Source organism: Silurus aristotelis (assembly GCF_946808225.1).
Source record: "Silurus aristotelis genome assembly, chromosome: 6".
Taxonomy (NCBI): Eukaryota; Metazoa; Chordata; class Actinopteri; order Siluriformes; family Siluridae; genus Silurus; species Silurus aristotelis.
Window position 1 is genome coordinate 6,011,491 of NC_139579.1, and position 20,115 is coordinate 6,031,605.

General features: G+C 37.7%; 1 protein-coding gene across 1 annotated transcript in view; it reads left to right on the forward strand.

The window, feature by feature from the left end:
- Window positions 1-1,511: 1,511 nt before the first annotated feature.
- Window positions 1,512-20,115, forward strand: part of clcn1a (chloride channel, voltage-sensitive 1a) — a 35,056-nt gene continuing 16,452 nt past the window's right edge. The window contains exons 1-12 of the mRNA XM_083544273.1: window positions 1,512-1,633; window positions 10,482-10,731; window positions 11,057-11,188; window positions 11,646-11,774; window positions 13,057-13,190; window positions 13,284-13,361; window positions 14,085-14,163; window positions 17,204-17,329; window positions 17,505-17,589; window positions 18,113-18,214; window positions 18,522-18,606; window positions 18,721-18,876. Of these exons, the coding sequence (XP_083400399.1) occupies window positions 1,583-1,633; window positions 10,482-10,731; window positions 11,057-11,188; window positions 11,646-11,774; window positions 13,057-13,190; window positions 13,284-13,361; window positions 14,085-14,163; window positions 17,204-17,329; window positions 17,505-17,589; window positions 18,113-18,214; window positions 18,522-18,606; window positions 18,721-18,876 (1,407 nt within the window). The 5' untranslated portion in view covers window positions 1,512-1,582. The remainder of the gene's footprint in view (window positions 1,634-10,481; window positions 10,732-11,056; window positions 11,189-11,645; window positions 11,775-13,056; window positions 13,191-13,283; window positions 13,362-14,084; window positions 14,164-17,203; window positions 17,330-17,504; window positions 17,590-18,112; window positions 18,215-18,521; window positions 18,607-18,720; window positions 18,877-20,115) is intronic.

The following is a 20,115-nucleotide window of genomic DNA, read 5'->3' on the forward strand; positions in this document are numbered from 1 at the left end:
GTGAGAGATAGTAGGGGTTTTCTATGTATGTCTACTACATTAAGCACAAGCACTTAGTTATTTAAACCTGAATTCTAATCTTTGACAAACATTAAGAAGGGCACTATAAATGGTTGCTTTTACTATGATTAAATCTTAGCTTTAGTGATGGTCTACCCTACTGACAACACTAATTATGAAGACCAGAGGAATTTCTTTTGTGGTTTTAGGCGCTTCCCACCCTGGGCCAAGTAATATTGTAACTCCCACTGGGGTACTTGAGTGCAGCGTTCAATGGAATACTGAGTCAGTGTTCTCCTCCAAGCTCTTGTGTCTTGCACATTTGGTGGCCACAGTACCAGGACAAAGTCATCCTCATAAAGGTCTATAAAAGGGAGAGTGATTGAGAAAGGGATCCTGCATAGTGCACACTATAGTACACACAGCCTAGTGACTAGCTTTTACAGTGCAAGTTGCATTGCCCCACTTTCATCAGAGAGCAGACTCGCAAACAATGAGTTGACCACACTCCAGCTATGAAACCAAGTCTGCTTTAGCAGCACGTGCATTTGTTATTGTTATGGTGTCTGTCCCATGCGCATGTTGTTGCTGGCCATGGTGCTGAAGTTGCATTCATGCTTTTCTTTAGGTGGAGAGGACCCTGGTTGGGGGCCTGGCATCACGCAGTAAATCGAGTGCCATTCATATTTAAAGGCAGGTGCACCTGCCTGATCACCAACAACCTACAAATCTGATAAACCTAACTGGCTTACAGACCATTAATCAAGACATTGATTGTCCCATTTTTTTCTTCCCATTGATCAGTGTGATGGTGACCAAGTTGGATGAACCCTAACCCTATTTAGGGCCTAGTTGCAGGCTCCTGTGCATTAAAGTCCTGTGTGTTTTTTTTTTTTTTTTTTTTGCAGGAGTAAAAAAAAATCATAGAATTTTTGTCATCACTCTTGTGCTTACTACTTATTTTTTTGCAAAAGGTGTGGGTAGACTGCTAATAGACCCATAATTAGCTAACATAGCGAGTCTTACAGATCCATGGTAATTCACAGTGCCATGTAAGCGTACCTGTGAAACATTTACAGTAAAAAAAAAAAGATTTAGATTTTGTTGCATATTCTTGCCAGATTTTGTAATAGATTCAGGAACAGCTGCGCTGTTTTTCGGCTGCTTCTTCCAAGAGTTTAAAAAGGAAATGTCTACAATGCCACTAGGTTAATAAGGTGAAGAAATATTTTGTGCTTTTATTCAGGGTAACTGTATAGACCAGTTTTAGATAGAAGAAGTAGGATGTGAAGTTGTGCCTTTAAAGCCATATAATGTTTCATTAATGTAATTAGGATGTACACTGTACAAATACGCTCAAATACATGCTCAAGCACAAATTCCTTTGCGTAGTATACGCTGATTATTGTACCCACACTTTGAGAAGGCGTGTATTTGGGAGTTTGGCTACGTACATGGTGTTTGTACACGTGTGACAGTGTCTATGTAAAAGTGCACTCACTCTCCCTCAGACTGCACCACTCCAGGGTGGGAATGCTGAGGCAGACGCACAGTTTATTTTTGGGTCAGTGACAGTGTGTCAATGGCAGCAGATGCATCGGAAAGGAAGGCTCTGAGATACCAACAGACCCTGGTTTGTCCCAACTTCTCTCACTCTCTTTGCGCTTCTCCCTCTCCTTTAATCCTCTGAGGATTTATCCAGCCTCTGTTACATGGTGCTTTGCTGTGCGCTTTGCTGTGCACTTTGCTGTCTTGTCCTGATAGTCTTTGTTGTACCGTAGTTCGTTCTTTTTTGTACTTTTCGGAATTGTGGTTGGACGTTACATAAGCCATTTCTGCATGACACATTTATTTAACTGCGGTGAACCCTTGACCGAGTCGGTCGAAGTGAGTTCAAAAGTGAAGAGCTTAGAAGTGAGCATATCAACAGGTGACAGGTGTGTTTGGTAGATTTGTATGGCAGCACTAGGTGCTCTTCTTGACTTCTCTGTTTCGCGTTCATCTAAACTGGCTTTGACGAGCACCGTTGCTTACTAAATTTCTTCATTCAACTCTGCCTTAATCTCCCATTTATTTAACATTATTTATACGTTTTAAATATTGGATATAGTTATATCGAGCTGCAAAAAAATGCTTGAGTCCACACTGGTGTGTCACTTTATATGCACAGACAAATATAACTATATGTTGTTGTATGAAGGGTAAACCCGATCACCCAGTCACAAGGGAGGCGAACTTGGCTCCGGGTATTCCAGAACATTTGCGACTGTTTTAATGTGTGTGTATCTGTGTGTGTGTGTGAGAGAGAGAGAGAAAGAGAGAGAGAGAGAGAGAGAGAGAGAGAGAGAGAGAGAGAGAGAGAGAGAGAGAGAGAGAGAGAGGTTGTGCACAAGTATAGGTAAAAGGGGACTGTCTGTAATACTATGAGATTGCCATGTGGGTCTCCTGTGATTTGCCCACTCATTTCACACTGTGTAACAGAGACGGCATATCAAAAAGAAAAGTAAATGAAAAGCAAACGTTGGCTTTGCGGTGTGTGTGTATGTGTGTGTGTGTATATGTGTGTGTGTGTGTGTGTGTGTGTGTGTGTGTGTGTGTGTGTGTGTGTGTGTGTGTCTTTGGAAACTATTCTACTAATCTTCCTAGAGTTGGGTGACTCCAGTGTTTATCACCCTGGAGGCAGGGGTAAACTCAGATGTGTTGCCTAATAATATACGTGAAAGCTTTTGTGTGTTCAACATTTACAGTGCCATCATATATTTTTAAAAGGTGTCAGAATAGCAAATCTATGTGCCTAATGCAAGAGCAATCAGTTAGAATAGGTGGGCATGTTGAAATACACAAACAAAGATCATCAGCAAGGCAAACAACATAAAAGGAACGTCTATTTTGGATTGCATTTGACTTGAAAATAATACAATTTGATGACAGCTTGTGTGTCTGGCTGTCCATGTAGTAAGGACACATAAGCAAAGACTTATAATAGATTTTCCAATATATCCTGTGTATTTTTACAGACTGTCATGAAAACCGGATCTAGATATTTTGTGTTTTGGCATGGGTAAGGTCCTGTAGCGCTAACACCTTGTTAAACCTTTGGAAATAACAAAGTATTTGAGTTCCCAAAGATATGCCAGTTAAAAAAAGAGAAAAAAAAAACAATGAATTAAGACTAGCAGTATTAAAAGGAACACGCCATATTATCAGGAAAGATAAAAAAGAAAAAGGTGGGTAAATGAATGTTGGCTCACTCAGTTTAAAAATAGCCTGATGGGTTGTGTTACAGAAAGAGAGGAAATGGGGTAGCTCCAATCCAGTGAAGTGGTGGTGGGGTGGGTTGGGGGGTCAGTGAACGGGACTGCCTATATGGAGGTCTGGGGTAGATTAGAAAAGGAAAAAGAGGAGGGGTGAAATATAGAGAGGACCAGGATTAAATGTACTGTGGGAACAGCAAAAGTAATAGTAATAGGATAGATGAATGGAATTGAGCCAGGCAAATGTGTAAAGAGGGAGGGAAATACTTGCTAAATCTTCAGCAGCCCAATTATAATTCAGGAATAACACCCAAGCATTTTAGCTCAATATAGCATGAAATGGATATACATGTACAAATATTTTTCAGTTTATGACTATATTTGTGAGCATATTTTTTATTGGGCTACCAATTTGTCTTGTTTTCAGATATCGTACTCATTGTTAACTGTATTAAGCACAAAATGTGAATACAACAGTATTTATTTAAGCTCATATACCATTAGATATAAAGGTGTCAAGATTAAAGCTAGGGCTAGGGACACCTATGTATTGTCATAATCAGTTGTAAATAGTAAGGAAGTAAATGTAATTCGTTACTGTACTTAAGTACTTTTTCTTTTATCTGCACTTTACTTTTGACTTTTTTATTCAAGTATTTTAATTTCGGTAGATTTTTACTTTAACTTCACTACATTTCAAAGTCAAATATCGTACTTTTTACTCAACTACATATGGCGAAATCGGTCGTTCCTTTTTATTATGAGAGGATAAAAACTTAACTGGTCAAACACAAAGCAATCCACCAATCGTGCTCTGTTTTAAACTCGTCACCAACATACAGTTTAGCATCAGTTCAACAGCAAGCAGAACATTTTGAGAGGAATAAATGATGGAAGAAACTCCTGACTCTGACTTGCAACAACACTTGTGGCCTTATTTGCATGATTCTTTTGAAGTAGTTAAAAGAGTTTTGGGTTCATGATAGTTTTAATAGATATCAATCAGTGTTTGACTCATTCATATCATTCTATTAATAGATTTGTGTGCTAACAGTAACATTAGAGTCTTTTCACATAAACTGAGTTGAGTCTTGTGACACAAATTGATAATAAGTACATTGAAAGGCAAATTCTTGTGTAATTTTACTCAAGTATAAAGAGCACTTTTACTTTTACTGGATTAATATTTTACAGAGTGTACCTCTACAATAACACAAATATATATTTTTTGTACTTTTGTGGTTTATAGTTTTGTTGGTGCAATGATAAAAAAAAAAAAAAAACATGTACCAGTACCGTCTGAAAGTCTGGAAATAGTGAAAGTCCAGATAAAAGGTTAATTTATTAACATGAAATTGTATTCACCCGACTGTAACTGTCTAAGCTTTTAGTCTATTATGATCTGCCATGTTTACTTTATTCAACAGCCTCCCAGCTAGAAAAAACAGTCTTTAAGTCTAGGTGAAATGCTATTTGTTAAAACAAATATAAATAAAATATTTTATAAAGATTTGTTGTAGCTTACACTTATTATAAACTATATGACTATTGTAGGAGCCTTAACATAGAATTACATCTAATTTATTATAAATTAGATGTTATTCTATCTAGTGGCTCCTACAATAGTCATATAGTTTATAATAAGTGTGCCATACTAAACTAATAAGTGTGCCATATAAGTTATAATTTATAATTATAAATTATTATTGTAGGAGCCATTAGATAGAATTACATCTAATAATAACAAATAAACTAATAAGTGTAATTATAAACTATATGACTATTGTAGGAGCCATTAGATAGAATTACATCTAATAATAACTAATAAACTAATAAGTGTAATTATAAACTATATGACTATTGTAGGAGCCATTAGATAGAATTACATCCAATTTATAATACATTTTCGTTTGGAATATAAGAATGTTTTTTTGTTGTTTGTCTTGTGAGTGTGTGCCCTCTATAGGTGGGTTACAAGGCCTGGCTGAGGGGAGGCCGGTGCTTGCACATACCATTCGTTGACCGTAACACACAAGACTCCTTAAAGCTTATTGTTTGTTTTCTTTTCTTCATTAAAAATTCCCCTTTTAGGATGCCCAATACTTTTTTCCAGCATGGCAACGGCCCTGTGTGTAAAACAAGCCCCACAAACACAAGGTCTGCCAAGGTGTAATTGGAAGAACTTGAGGCTGAACAGATCCCTGACCTCAGCCCCAATAAACACTTAGGATGAAATGAGATGCCAACTGCACCCCAGGCCAGCTTACCCAACATCTGTGCCTTGACCTCTCTAAAACATTTGACCATGAATGAACACCAAAACCATACTCCAAAATCTAGTGAAAGGCCTTTCCAGAAGAGTGGAGTTCATTACACAACACAAATCCATCACAAACACTCTCATGTTCATGGTCACATGATGAGCTGAATACTCTGAAAACACACACATACAAAATTATAGCTTCACATTATATAAAGATTTTCAGTTTACATTTCACAGTCTTCACTTTGCCAAATATGAACTGTGTGTTGATCTTGAGTAGGTGCTAACCAGCCTTTGAATGACACTTATCCTGGTTTGGTCATCTGATTTTCTTGACTTTTGCGTTTCTGCTGTTTATTCTTTATTTGATTGTCTGAATTTTGCCGGTACATTGATGCTCCTAAATCTCTTCTTTGTCCTGATTACCACAATTATTAAAAACTCTACAAAATGTTCTTGCATCCTCACCTGCTTACCTGACAGAATATTTTACCATCTCATGGATGCAACAGGAATCTTTTACTAATGCCGTGTGCTTTGGCATGAGGTCACATCATTGGAGAACAATTACAACCAGTATGAAATGACAAGTATTATGGTGACCTAGCTGGATGCAAGGGGTTTATATATATTATACAGTGCTTTCTTTGCTTTACAATCACAGGAGGAAGGAAGGTCTGTTCGTTTCATCAATCTGCTTACTGACAAAACACTGGCCTGGGCAATCTCCATATTGTCATACCTACTTTCTCCAGCTGTTCCTGTTGACAATCCTCCCAAGTTTAAGGAGATTGGGGAAAAAGTCCTCACCTTAAAGCAAGAGAGTGTAAACACTGCAGGATTTGCACTCAGCTTCTGCACATTAGCAGCAAACACCTGCAGAAACAAGGTGGCATTGAAAAAAAGCTCTACACAAACCTGCTTACAGAACTAGCATTCCATGATGACCTAGCTTCCCATGATGTATTAATGGATATGTCCATTCGCTTTACTACTAACCTCAAAAAACACAAGTGCCACAAATACAAATCTCTCCTGTGCCTTTTATTCAGACTATTGAACCGACGCAGAAGGAACAAGTTAAGCTGAATGATATAAAACACCAGAGGTGAAATTCACCAGCACCAAGGGCAGTGTCCATCACTTTCTCAGAGCAAAGTTCCCAAGTATTTAGTGGGTCCTTCTCATTTCCTTTCTCACACAAATTTTGTGTTTAAATAATTTAGATTTTAAATGACCTAACATGCACCCAGGGAGTGCATCTTATATCTCAGTGCTGCTTTAATAGTGTACCCTAAAGGTACAAGCCTTTGATGGAAAAGCCTTTGGCAGAGGCTCTATAATGCGTAGGTTTGTACCAAGCCTGTCTATCTAAATATCAGCGGCACGCACCATGAGAACATCTCATTCTCTGTCATCTGTTGGTGCTAGGCTACTAATTGATGGAAACGGACAAACCTTAAATCTCCTGATAAGGGTGCAGTAAGCCTACTGGCAAGGCAAAAAGTTTCCATAGTCCCTTCATAGACATTATGTCAAGCGCTATCAAGAACCCTGAACTTCAGGTCCATGTGGAAATTCCTTCAGAATACAGAGAGGAAAGCCCAAGCCAGTGGGCTCCTTTTGCATTGAGTGTATGATTGTACCATAAAGCGCTTATCTGTAGCCACATTCCCTTGCAATAATATCTTGTCTGGCAAAGAAAACCAAGCCATGAGAGAGTATAGCCCCCAGACAAGTGCACAAACGCCGCTCATCTCCAACCTCTTAGGAGTTTGAAATAATAACTTTGCCACTGCCTGTCTTACTGAAAAAAAAAGCAAATGCAGGTTATAATTGCTCAAAATAATTGCCTAATTCATCCAATCCATTTATTGTGGGGGTGGATGCCTTAGAGACAGGCGTCCGAGCGGTTTGGAGAGAAACCCAATCTCCAAAGTGCTTTCTTTTCCCAGAAACTAACCTCTATTTAAAAACTATGACTATTGTTAATTTTTTATTACCCTGGTTCACCTCTGCAATCTGACAGGATGAAAAAACTAGGGTTCTCTGTAAACCTGACATCAGAATATCATCCCTAAGCCAGTGGCCAAGTTTCAAGAGATGATCAGGAGAATTAAAATGCTTCCTGCACACATTCTGTACCAATAACCAAGAGGACTGGGCCTAAATATGCAGAGAACTCCTTAAGAAACTCGGCAACCAAAGTTAACCAAAGTTCAATGCAACCTAGGCTACCAGCTGCCTCTATTCCTGAATCCCACTGACTCCAACATGTATGGAAAAAGGTCAATTAGCACCTTAACAAACAAACTGCACTCGACCCACATTAATGCCAAGAGATACATGGCCAACACCAATATCGCCAATGACTGAGCGAGTGGCAAAGAAGAATTTGCCTCATAAAAGAATGTTTTGGTAATGATATATCTGTCATATCCACACTGGAATCATTACCAGTCTGCAACCACCAGAATACAAAGCACATCACAAACATGGACACCGAGGACCATTACACATCACAAAAGCCCGCAGGTAAACTGTATAAAAAGTTTTATTTTCAATGCACTGACTGCTTTTTCTGACTACTCTGCTTTTTTTAGTTTCACTCGCTTCCATTTTGAATATGAATAAAAAAGCAACGGAAAACAAACAAACGTTTCGTTTTATTTGAGTTTGACTTTTTGTCAACGTGAGGAACATGGACATGAACAAGGAACTTTTTAGAACATAGAGCATTAACTAAAACAATATCTTAAAAAAAAGCAAACTAAGGTTTTGTTGTATTGTATGTTTCTGTCTTTAATAATGAAGTAATAAGTGTAGCACTCAGAGATTCACCTCTGTCTTGCCTCTGCATTCTCTAGTAGTATATTACATGCAAGAGTGCGCTTCCGACCTTGTGCCAGTAAAATTGTTTTATTTGATTTTAGTTGCAATTGTTGCTTTTGTGCAGTAGATAAATAACAGTTCATTTGTTTTAAGTAATTTATTTAAAATATATATTTTCAAGACTATTTTGCGGGAGTGGTCTGGGGTTCAAGCCCCGGTATCGCCAAGCTGCCACTCTTGGGCCCTTGAGCAAGGCCCTTAACCCTCTATGCTCCAGGGGGTCCCTTACGAGGGAAATATCAAGGATCGTGACGTCGGAGTGACGTGGGGCCGCCTTCCCGTGGGCTCACCACCTGCAGTAGGGACCGTAAGGGACGGTGCTGTGAGGATTGGGCAGCAGTTGAAGGCGGGGGCCTGCTTAGACTGCTGCCCCTGCGACCCGAATTATGTATAAGGGAGAGAAAATGAATGAATGAATGAATTTTGCGGGAGTCCCATGAATGATTTTATTCTCCCGCAATGGGGTCTTTATTTAACTCTAATTTTACTGAACAAACATTTTCAGTCTCCTTGCAAAGTTTATACTCTGTGTTCACTTTTACCAGTTATTACCAAACTTTTGATCTACAGTCATTGGATTCTCATCAGTGTAAGCAATTCTTGTGTATACTCTAATAAATGCGTCCAAATCAGCTTGATAAATAGGGAGAAAAATGCATTTCTTACATATGTCAGGTCAGATGGTTTTCTTTACCACTGTTGACTCTGTCCTGCTGTTCCGCTCATTAGGAATGCATATTTTTTAAAAGCTGTTTTCTGATAATATCTCGTTTAGACACCTTAAGTATACAATTGAGTAAAACTGAAGTGAATTGGTAGATTTCTTATTATCACAAAATATGTACTGTATATGACAAATGTTTAATGTTTCTTAAGTTATAAAACATGAGAGATGTTTGCTTTGGTTTATTGTATTCTTTTTTTTTTTTTTTTAAAGGATGAACAGAAAATATCTATATCCTACACATATATATGTTAACAGTAAAACCCCAATTCCCAAAAAATTGGAACGTTGTGCAAAATGTAAATAAATACAGAATGCAATGATTTGCAAATCTCATAAGTCCATATTCTATTCACAGTAGAACACAAAAACATATCAAATGTTCAAATTGAGTGTATGTATACAATTTTTAGGAAGAAATAAAGTCATCTTGAATTTGATAGCTGCAACAGGTCTCAGATATATCCATTTAGCATCAATGGAGACTTTCCAAATGCCCAAGCTGTCCATTCAATCTGCTCTAAGTGCTGAGTGCTGAAAACAAGCCAAATGGTCCCTTTCCTCTTTAGTCTGAAGGACATGGTGTCGATGGTTTCCAAAAATAAATTAAAATCTGATAAAAGAACAATTTTCCACTTTACTATGTACCATGACTATGTTAAATGTAGTGCCACCTGAGGGCCTAAAGATCATAAACATCCAGATTTCTCCATATTGTTTGACATTTGTTTGATGATATCATATACTGTAAATGATGAGATATTTAACTGTTTTGCAATTTTATGTCGAGAAACATTATTCTGGAATTGTTCCACAAGTTTCAGACACAGTCCGTCACAGATTGGTGCAGCTCATCCCATCTTTTCTTCTGAGACTTTGCCTCTCTAAGATACACTATTTATACCCAATCATCTTACTGAACTGTTGTCAATTAACCTAATTAGTTGCAAAATGTTTTTTCTTACAGTTTAATTGCAATATACTAGTTTTTCCACACGTTTGTTGTCCCATCCCAACTTTTATTTATTTTTTTATTAAAATGACATTGATTATATAATATGCCAAATGCTCAATATGACATATCATTTATCCTGGGATTGTCCTTCATTTTTTACTTAATAATACTTACTTATAAGTAAATAATATTTACTTAGTAATAGTTATATTAGTCATGATAGATTTTTTTATGAATGTTCGGTCAGACAGACTTTATAGTTTTGGCCTTACTGGTGTAATTAAAATGTGTGATGGGAGTAAAGAAGTTCTAATAAACAGTGGCAGTTCTGTTGAGGTAAAGGATCATGTCAATTAAAATATTATAATATTTGTATTGTTTTTTCCTGCCTAGCTGTATGGGGAGTACCGTGAACCCCCTGGAGGGTCTAGTCAGCGGGAGGCTGGCCGCCTACTGACAGAGAGACAGGCAAGGAAACAACATTATGGACGCCATCAATGTGGTCCTCGTGGACACCATCAGCACAGTCACAGCCAACAAAGCCAACATAAAATGGAATCGGACGCAGGACATGCTAGAAAAGAATCAGATATGAGGCGCGCATCCTCTTTGAAGCAACAACCCTCCTACTCCAAGTATAAAGGTGGCATTCAATGCTTTATTTCTTCAACATGAATACTCTCTGTGAAAGGCTTAGATACAAGGGAGGTTTTGCAGACGTTGAATTATTTAACGTGCAGTATCAATGGTATGTAATAGTGCAGTTGTGTTTGCCCCAATAGTAGCCCTCAGAGGGGTATCCCTAAACATTATTTAAAAAAATCAGAACAAAACAACAATAGAAAAGCTAACCCAAGATTACATGGGCCTTCATATGCTACTACAAATTTAACATGGTATGCAGTGATATTAGAACAAGTATCTCTTTTTGTCTAAGCATTTTTTGATAAATGATTTCTTTATTACAGACTGCGTGGCTCGTGTACGGAGGTTCCTAATAACTAAATTAGGAGAAGACTGGGTCTTTCTAGTGCTGCTGGGTATCTCCATGGCTTTAGTCAGTTGGACAATGGACTATGCCAGTGCCAAGAGCCTCCAAGGTACCACAACATTTAAACTTATTCAGTAGCTATTCCATGTCCAAATTCAAAATGAGTAGTTGAGCTTTGTAAATCATTCCATAAAGAAGTACCTTCAACGGATAGTTGTGTCTACACTCTGGTATTAGTCAATCAAACATGTTTTAAGAAATTGGGTAATCTTCTTCTTTTGCTGGTTAAAGGTGTCCATTGGTCAAAAATCGAGTTTTAGCTACTTTATTTGTCTTCGTTTCCTTAATTAATTTCTAACCATTCTGTTTCCTTTTTTCTTCTCAATTTGTCTCTGTCCTTCCTATTCGATTCATTCCTATTCCAGAATTTATTTCTAAACAACCCAACTATATCATCTTCTAATACTCAAATATGATCCCCCAAGCACATTTCCATTTTTCTCATTCTTCCTACTTTTTTTCTGTCACTTCTCTCATACATTGCTTCTACTACCCCTTGTATTTAGCTTATAAATGGATGTATGGACAGCTGATGGGAAATGTCCCACTGCAGTACTTGGTTTGGACCGCCTATCCAATGGTGCTCGTCTTGTTCGCCACCTTCTTCTGCAACTTGGTTGCTCCACAAGCCATCGGTGTGTACTCTTTGCTTTTTCCTGAGCAAATAACATTTGTCCTTTGCTTTCTTATAGTGCTTTAATTTTAACTACTTCTACTGCTATTTAAAGTGTAAGCTTATAACGCTGTAGCGTACCGCTTCAATGCATGCTGCATGCTACCCATAAACTGTATGAATTCTATTGCAGTGATGGCTGGTCACCTGTTTAAATGGGAGGGCTAAAAACATCTATCAAAAATATCTTTGACAATAAAACTATTATATATACAATATCATAATTATAGTATATATACTACGATTATAAGGTTTCCTTAATGCCTTAATAGTGATGTCAGTTAAATTATTACACACAAATTGATGCATTTAATAAATGGTCAACAGGAAAGATGAAGCTCTTCTTTTCAAGCAAAAAAACCCCCAAAACCCCAAAACAATGAACGTGCTATTATAATATGTTCTTGTCCTTTTGTAATTTGTACATTGACAGCATCTACTTTTACGATCTACTTTTACTTTTTTTCTACAAATAAATTTTTGGGAAAAGGAGAGAAGAAAGAAGGCTTTGTTCACATTAATTTCACCCATGATGGTATTTTACATGTACCTCTTTAATCCCCACTGATTTAACTGCTGGATTTTGCTCTGTGTTATCACCTGCCCTAACTGCCATTGACAGATTGCATGAATCTACTCCCTGGTCTAGAAAGAAAACAGCCCCAGCATTGCTTCCTTATCCCATTCTGTGTATTACTCTTAATTATTAACAGAAGATAATATAATGTGGATGCCAAAACCTTAAACCTTGTATGAATTAATAGACCTTTTAGCCCTCTCTGCCTGCATTTAAACCATGATTTACGGTCAACTCGTTACTTATACCTTCTATCATTCTTTGTGATATACTATATTAACTACTAGAAAGGTTGCAAAAGGATTCTCAAATAATACTTGAAGAACGTTTGAAAGTCTTTCCTCAAATATATTTTGTTTATGAATACATGACATTAGGCCCAATAAAATCTAACTCTGATGTGCACGCCTGATAAAAGGACGTTGTGGATGTTTTCTCGTTTAAGATAAGTAGTGGAACACCATTAATCTTTATACTGTACATTGTACACTACTATCAGTGTCACATTTTTGCATCTTCTGCCAAGATGCAATGAAGATATACGAGTGTCACTGTTTAAATGACTCAAAACAGAATTCTTCAGTGAATAATATCTTTAATGATTCTGCCTGGAGTTACCACTTCTTGAACTCTCACCCCCACCTTTATCTTCCTTTTCTTTCCTCAGGTTCTGGCATCCCAGAGATGAAAACAATCCTTCGAGGAGTTATGTTGAAAGAGTACCTCACATTTAAAGCATTTATAGCAAAAGCAGTTGGTCTTACTGCAGTACTAGGAAGTGGGATGCCAGTAGGCAAAGAGGTAATGTGGCTACATATCTACATTTTCTATCTTTAATAAATGTAAATAATTGACTGTAAGATACCAATAACATTTTCTTTATGTGTTTTTAAGGGTCCTTTTGTACACATAGCTAGCATTTGTGCCACTGTGCTCGGCAAGTTTATGTCCTTTTTTTCTGGGGTCTATCAGGTAAGCAGAATGTAGTAGAAAAGAATTGCTTCTTTTAATGACTGTTTAACTATAAGCTGTTATATAGCTGAAAGGAAAAGCTTTTTGGTTGGATTTAGAATCAGTTCTACCAGGGTTTTACCAGAAGTGCACTATATGAACAAATGTGAGTGGACACCTGACCATCTCACCCATATATGTGCACAATCACATTGCGTAGTATGTTCTCGTTTGCTGTAGCATTACAGTTTCCCTATACTGGAACTCTGAGGCCCAAACTTGTTTCATATGTCCAGAGTAAGCTCCAAAAAGATTGGGGTGGAAGAACTTGAGTGTCTTGCACTCTTTTGGGATGAACTAAAACACCAAATTCATCCTATCAGCCATGCTCCAAAAAGTAGTGGAAATCTTTCGGAAAAGGGTAACACTTATTAAAACAGCTAAGGGGGAGTAAATGAATTGCAGAACGTGACCACAAATGTATATGGCAACATCTAAATGTATAATAGAAATGCTGTACTGGATGCAGTGCAATGCTATGATGCAGCTAAATAATTTGATATTGTGATGTTCAGTACAAAATAATGGGTTGTCACAGACAAACTTATCCTTATCAAAGTTTTTAAGCAAAACTAGGAAAAACATATTGAACTATATTAATATTTGAAAAGAAAAAAAAAGTAAATGAATCATATATTTATTTGGTAATTGCATTCGTTTGTCTCTGTTTCTTTGTGTCAGTAGAGCCCATACTGCTACACAGATATCCTCACAGTCGGTTGTGCTGTGGGAGTAGGCTGCTGTTTTGGCACACCGCTTGGAGGTAAAATATATATATCTCAATATATCTATATGTCAATAGAACGAAAACATCTAATCGCAATTATTCACACGATTGCCTTGAGTTAACTCGTGATTAATCGCAGCTTAATCGCACATTTTTATCTATTCTAAATGTACCTTAAAGTAATAATTTTCAAGTTTGAATACTCTAATCAACATGGGCATGGACAAATATGGATTCCTTGTGCAAAATGATGTTTATTATTATTGAAACCATTTCAAAAATTTGGGCATAAAGAACATAGACAAGTTAAAAAAATGGTAGACATGTTCATGTTTATTAAACACATGGAAAAAAGAAAATGATTATTATTTTACAAAAACATTAAGTTTAAAGTAATCATGGTGTTTTATGTAATCATGATCATCAGGACACCAGACAGAACTTTTGCTATTTTTGTACACGGATGGTTTCAATTGCCGGATGTGTGTGATTTTGGTGCTTGATTTGAGACTTGGCGCATCAGTAAAAGAAATGTTTAGTGATTAAAAATAATTTTTTTGGTGGATTTTTTATGTCTGAGTAAAGAAAGGACGTCGTGAATAAATGTGTGTTGTGTTAAAGGTTTTAAATTGACATTGTCATCGTAGGTGCATGTCCACTGTGAGAGACATAATCTAAAAACAAAAATCCAGAAATCACAATATATGATTTTTTAACTATTTATTTGTATGATACAGCTGCAAATAAGTATTTGAACACCTGAGAAAGTCAATGTTAATATTTGGTACAGTAGCCTTTGTTTGCATTTACAGAGGTCAAACGTTTCCTGTAGTTTTTCACCAGGTTTGCACACACTGCAGGAGGGATTTTGGCCCACTCCTCCACACAGATCTTCTCTAGATCAGTCAGGTTTCTGGCCTGTCGCTGAGAAACACGGAGTTTGAGCTCCCTCCAAAGATTCTCTATTGGGTTTAGGTCTGGAGACTGGCTAGGCCACGCCAGAACCATGATATGCTTCTTACAGAGCCACTTCTTGGTTATCCTGGCTGTGTGCTTCGGGTCATTGTCATGTTGGAAGACTCAGCCTCGACCCATCTTCAATGCTCCAACTGAGGGAGAAGGGTTGTTCCCCAAAATCTCGCAATACATGGCCCCGGTCATCCTCTCCTTAATACAGTGCAGTCGCCCTGTCCCATGTGCAGAAAAACACCCCCAAAGCATGATGCTACCACCCCCATGCTTCACAGTAGGGATGGTGTTCTTGGGATGGTACTCATCATTCTTCTTCCTCCAAACACGTTTAGTGGAATTATGACCCAAAAGTTCTATTTTGGTCTCATCTGACCACATGACTTTCTCCCATGACTCCTCTGGATCATCCAAATGGTCATTGGCAAACTTAAGACGTGCCTGGACATGTGCTGGTTTAAGCAGGGGAACCTTCCGTGCCATGCATGATTTCAAACCATGACGTCTTAGTGTATTACCAACAGTAACCTTGGAAACGGTGGTCCCAGCTCTTTTCAGGTCATTGACCAGCTCCTCCAGTGTAGTTCTGGGCTGATTTCTCACCTTACTTAGGATCATTGAGACCCCATGAGGTGAGATCTTGCATGGAGCCCCAGTCCGAGGGAGATTAACAGTCATGTTTAGCTTCTTCCATTTTCTAATGATTGCTCCAACAGTGGACCTTTTTTCACCAAGCTGCTTGGCAATTTCCCCGTAGCCCTTTCCAGCCTTGTGGAGGTGTACAATTTTGTCTCTAGTGTCTTTGGAAAGCTCTTTGGTCTTGGCCATGTTAGTAGTTGGATTCTTACTGATTGTATGGGGTGGACAGGTGTCTTTATGCAGCTAACGACCTCAAACAGGTGCATCTAATTTTGGATAATAAATGTAGTGTAGGTGGACATTTTAAAGGCAGACTAACAGGTCTTTGAGAGTCAGAATTCTAGCTGATAGACAGGTGTTCAAATACTTATTTGCAGCTGTATCATACAAATAAATAGTTTAAAAATCATATATTGTGATTTATGGATTTTTTTTTTAGATTATGTCTCTCACAGTGGACATGGACCTACGATGACAATTTCAGACCCCTCCATGATTTCTAAGTGGGAGAACTTGCAAAATAGCAGGGTGTTCAAATACTTATTTTCCTCACTGTATATACACACTGATATATACTGATATATACATATAAGTACAGTGTATTCCAGAAGTATTCAGACGGCTTTCACTTTTTCTTAATTTTGTTATGTTGCAGCCTAATTAATCTATACTCAGTATCCAATAATAAATTCACAAAGTGAAAAAAGCTGAAATATCACATGTACAAAAGAATTCAGACCCTTTAAAACAGCACTTGAAAGTTAGTTCAGGTGCCTCCCAATTCTCTTGATTGTTGCTGAGATGTTTCTACACAGCTTTTCTGTGAAAAAGTGTATTTAATGGACATGATTTGGAAAGACACACACCTCTTTATAGAAGGCCTCACAGCTTACAATGCATATCAGAGCAAATAACAGAGCCTGCAGAGCTCAGAGACAGGATTGTTGCAAGGCACAGATCTGGGGATGGGTACAAAAATATTGCTGCTGTACTGAAGATTCCCAAGAGCACAGTGGCCTTCGTAATTCTCAAATGGAAGAAGTGCGTCACAGCCAGGACGTCACATGACCAAACTGAATAATCAGGGATGAAAGGCCTTAGAAAGAGAGGTGACCAAGAACCCGATGGCCACTCTGACTGAGCTCCAGAGATCTTATGTGGAGATGGAACAAATTTCCAGAAGGACAACCAGCACTGCAGCCCTACACCAATCTGCACTTTATGGCAGAGTGACTAGACGTAACACTCTCCTCGGTGCAAAACCCATGAATGTCCGCTTGGCGTTTTCCAACACAGTCTGTGAGTCCTTCTGGTGCTTTTATTGCTCTTTCTCCTATTTATAAATAACAAACTCATAACAACATTTTTTAAAAAGTGAAGGGGGTCAGAATACTTCTCGAATGCACTGTATATCGAATGCTCTTTATACATTTATATATTTTTCTTCATTAGTTTTATTCTTCTTTAGGAGTCCTGTTTAGCATTGAGGTTACATCAACGTTCTTTGCAGTGAGAAACTACTGGAGGGGCTACTTTGCTGCCACATTTAGTGCCTTTATATTCAGGGTACTTTCAGTGTTCAATAAAGATGCAGGTGAGATTTGCCTTTTTTTTTTGCTGTCCTCAGATTTAACAAAACCCTGAAGTAGACAAAGTAATTCCAAAGAATTTATATCTCATCGCTATATATTGTAGCCTATTTTGTTTGAACTATTTCCATTTGGCTTTGTTTCATCATTTAAACAAACCTTCATTCTTCTTTTTCCCAGTCACCATCACTGCTCTGTTCCGCACCAAGTTTCGCATGGACTTTCCCTTTGACCTGCAGGAGCTGCCAGCATTCGCCATCATTGGGTGAGAGCGTGGGGCAAGAGCGTGCCGTTCGTGGTGAGGGCACAATCCTGGAGCTGTATTTGCTGTACCGCAACCCTCACAATGCCATAGAACTAACTTAAAAGTGCACAAGATGATTGTGGTGTACCATGACATCCCTGTTTTGGCTTATCATTTCCCCTCCACAAATGCACACTTTTATAGATGATTTTTCTTTTATTTTATTTGATGCATGGCAGTGAATCACATTTTGCTTTGCATGTCTGCTGATTGTTTTGGTGTTTCATTAAACACTGCTGTACCAGGAACAATAATTATGCAAATAATAATAATAAAATTTTTTTTTCTGTTTTTAAAACAAAAGCAATGTAAATGTTAAAATGTTAAGTGAAACACTAAAAAGGAGCATAATGATTATGCGCAATTATGAATAAATAACTGAATGAATAATTCATTATATCAAGACTTTTCTAAATTAGTGGTAGTTCTTGTTCTTTTGGTACAAATTTGATCTAATGTTTATTTCTGTTGCTCTACAACACAGTATTTCTTGTGGGTTTTTTGGAGCTTTCTTCGTCTACTTGAACCGGCAGGTTGTCCTGTTCATGAGAAGATCCAACCCCATTACACGGGTTTTTACCAAACAGTAAGAGAGCCATGTGAACAGAAGGAACATAGAGCATGTGTACACATTTTAAAGTACGCTTACTGGCAGCTCAAAAACTCTGCCTTGAAATCACCTTAATTCCTATACATTTCTAAAACCAAAAGGAAATGTTTGAAGGCTAGCAGATGACATTATGGTCAGAGTAATCAGCCGTATATAAGGCACTTTAATGTCTAGTGACTCACTTGTTCTCTGATTTAGTTTTCCTACATTGGCTGATTTGCAGTTAGCTGAGTAGCCTCACCAGTTTTACTATGAAACTCTGTTTTGTTTTTTCCTCACTCAGCCGACTAATTTATCCAGGTGTTGTAACTTTTGTGATTGCATCGCTGACATTCCCTCCAGGATTTGGACAGTTCATGGCAGGAGAGGTTAGAAAAAAAACAACAGTGCAACATTCATGCAGCACATTGTTTTAATTAAAATTTGATTTAATATCTGACATTTTTTAGTCTTAATAGTATATTCATTATATTTCAACACAGCTAATGCCCAGAGAGGCTATAAATTCTCTGTTTGATAACTTTACCTGGACCAAAATCTTGGGATCTACTGCTCCTCCTGGTCTGGGGCGATCATCTGCCTGGCTTCATTCAGATGTCAATGTATTTGTCATACTACTTCTCTTCTTTATCATGAAGGTAAAGTTCTGTATATATTTGTTTTTTATTCAAATTGAGCATCATTGCATAACTTCTTGGAAGTTGTTTGACTTGAAAAGTGTATCATGGCTTGTGTTGACAGCCACATTCTTGTGGCGAAAGATCAAGTGTAGGATTACATGTGTGTTATCCTTGAGCCAAAGCAGATATCATGCTTCAGGAGAATTGCTGAGAATTGCAAGCTGTAGAGTACAGTGTGTAGAAGTAATCGGCCATAATAAAGGATAGGCAGTGACCACAGTGTTCTAGATCACTTCTACATCTTCATTTTTGGGTGTTAGTTACAGCATCATTCAAAAATTCTAATTACTACTATACTATAGTACTATAGTTCTTTCATCATTTATCCAAAAGTAATGCAAATCTTCACTGTATTACTTATTATAGGGGTTCCTTGCAACCCTGAAATCTAAACCTAAATTTTTCCCGATGAGAACTCATCTACATGATTTGAGCTCTGATTTTCTTGTCACAGACTAATGCTGGGGATTTGTCATCCGCTCAGTGACAAATCGCTGTGTGCCCTACTTGGTGACAGTTTGTCTAGTGTGAGTGGTTCTGCAGAACGATTTTCTCAGTCTGCAAGCTGTCGCAGATGCTCCAATATTTTCAAGTATGTCCGAAAATGCTTTAAATGAATCTTGTGAAGCACTTCTATGACAAGCAGAACTACAGTAAGCAGTTAAAAAGTTGGAAAACAAACGGTTGCTCAGACAGTAATGCTTTTGTGACAAATGATTTGCCATATCAGACTCGAATCTTTGATAGAAAAGGGAAAATAAGTTTTTATTTTCATTATACATATTGTATAGTATGAGCAATCTATGCATCCGGACAAACAATGACAAGGTGTGTTCATTTCTTGGCACTGACAATGTTAAGTAAGCAACTTTGGACACCCTCCCAGTCTGACTGTGTGGCAGGGCCAATGCTGGCATATTGTCTGGCAGATTTAGACTCTGATTCAGAGTCAACTCAGAACGACCTCAGGCTAAATAACTTGCTGCTCACAGACTTTATGTCCAGCACAGCGAGGAGCCGAGAATTTTGTCTGAGACACTCTAAAAAAAAAAGAGACAATGCGTTTTTAGACATGGCTCAGCTACATTAATTATATAAAATCTGAAAAGAGCCTTCTAAAAACACATGAACTTGCCTTTTTAAAAGGAAGTAAGGGATGCTACACACTATATAGATGCACCTGAGAGGTTTTTTTTT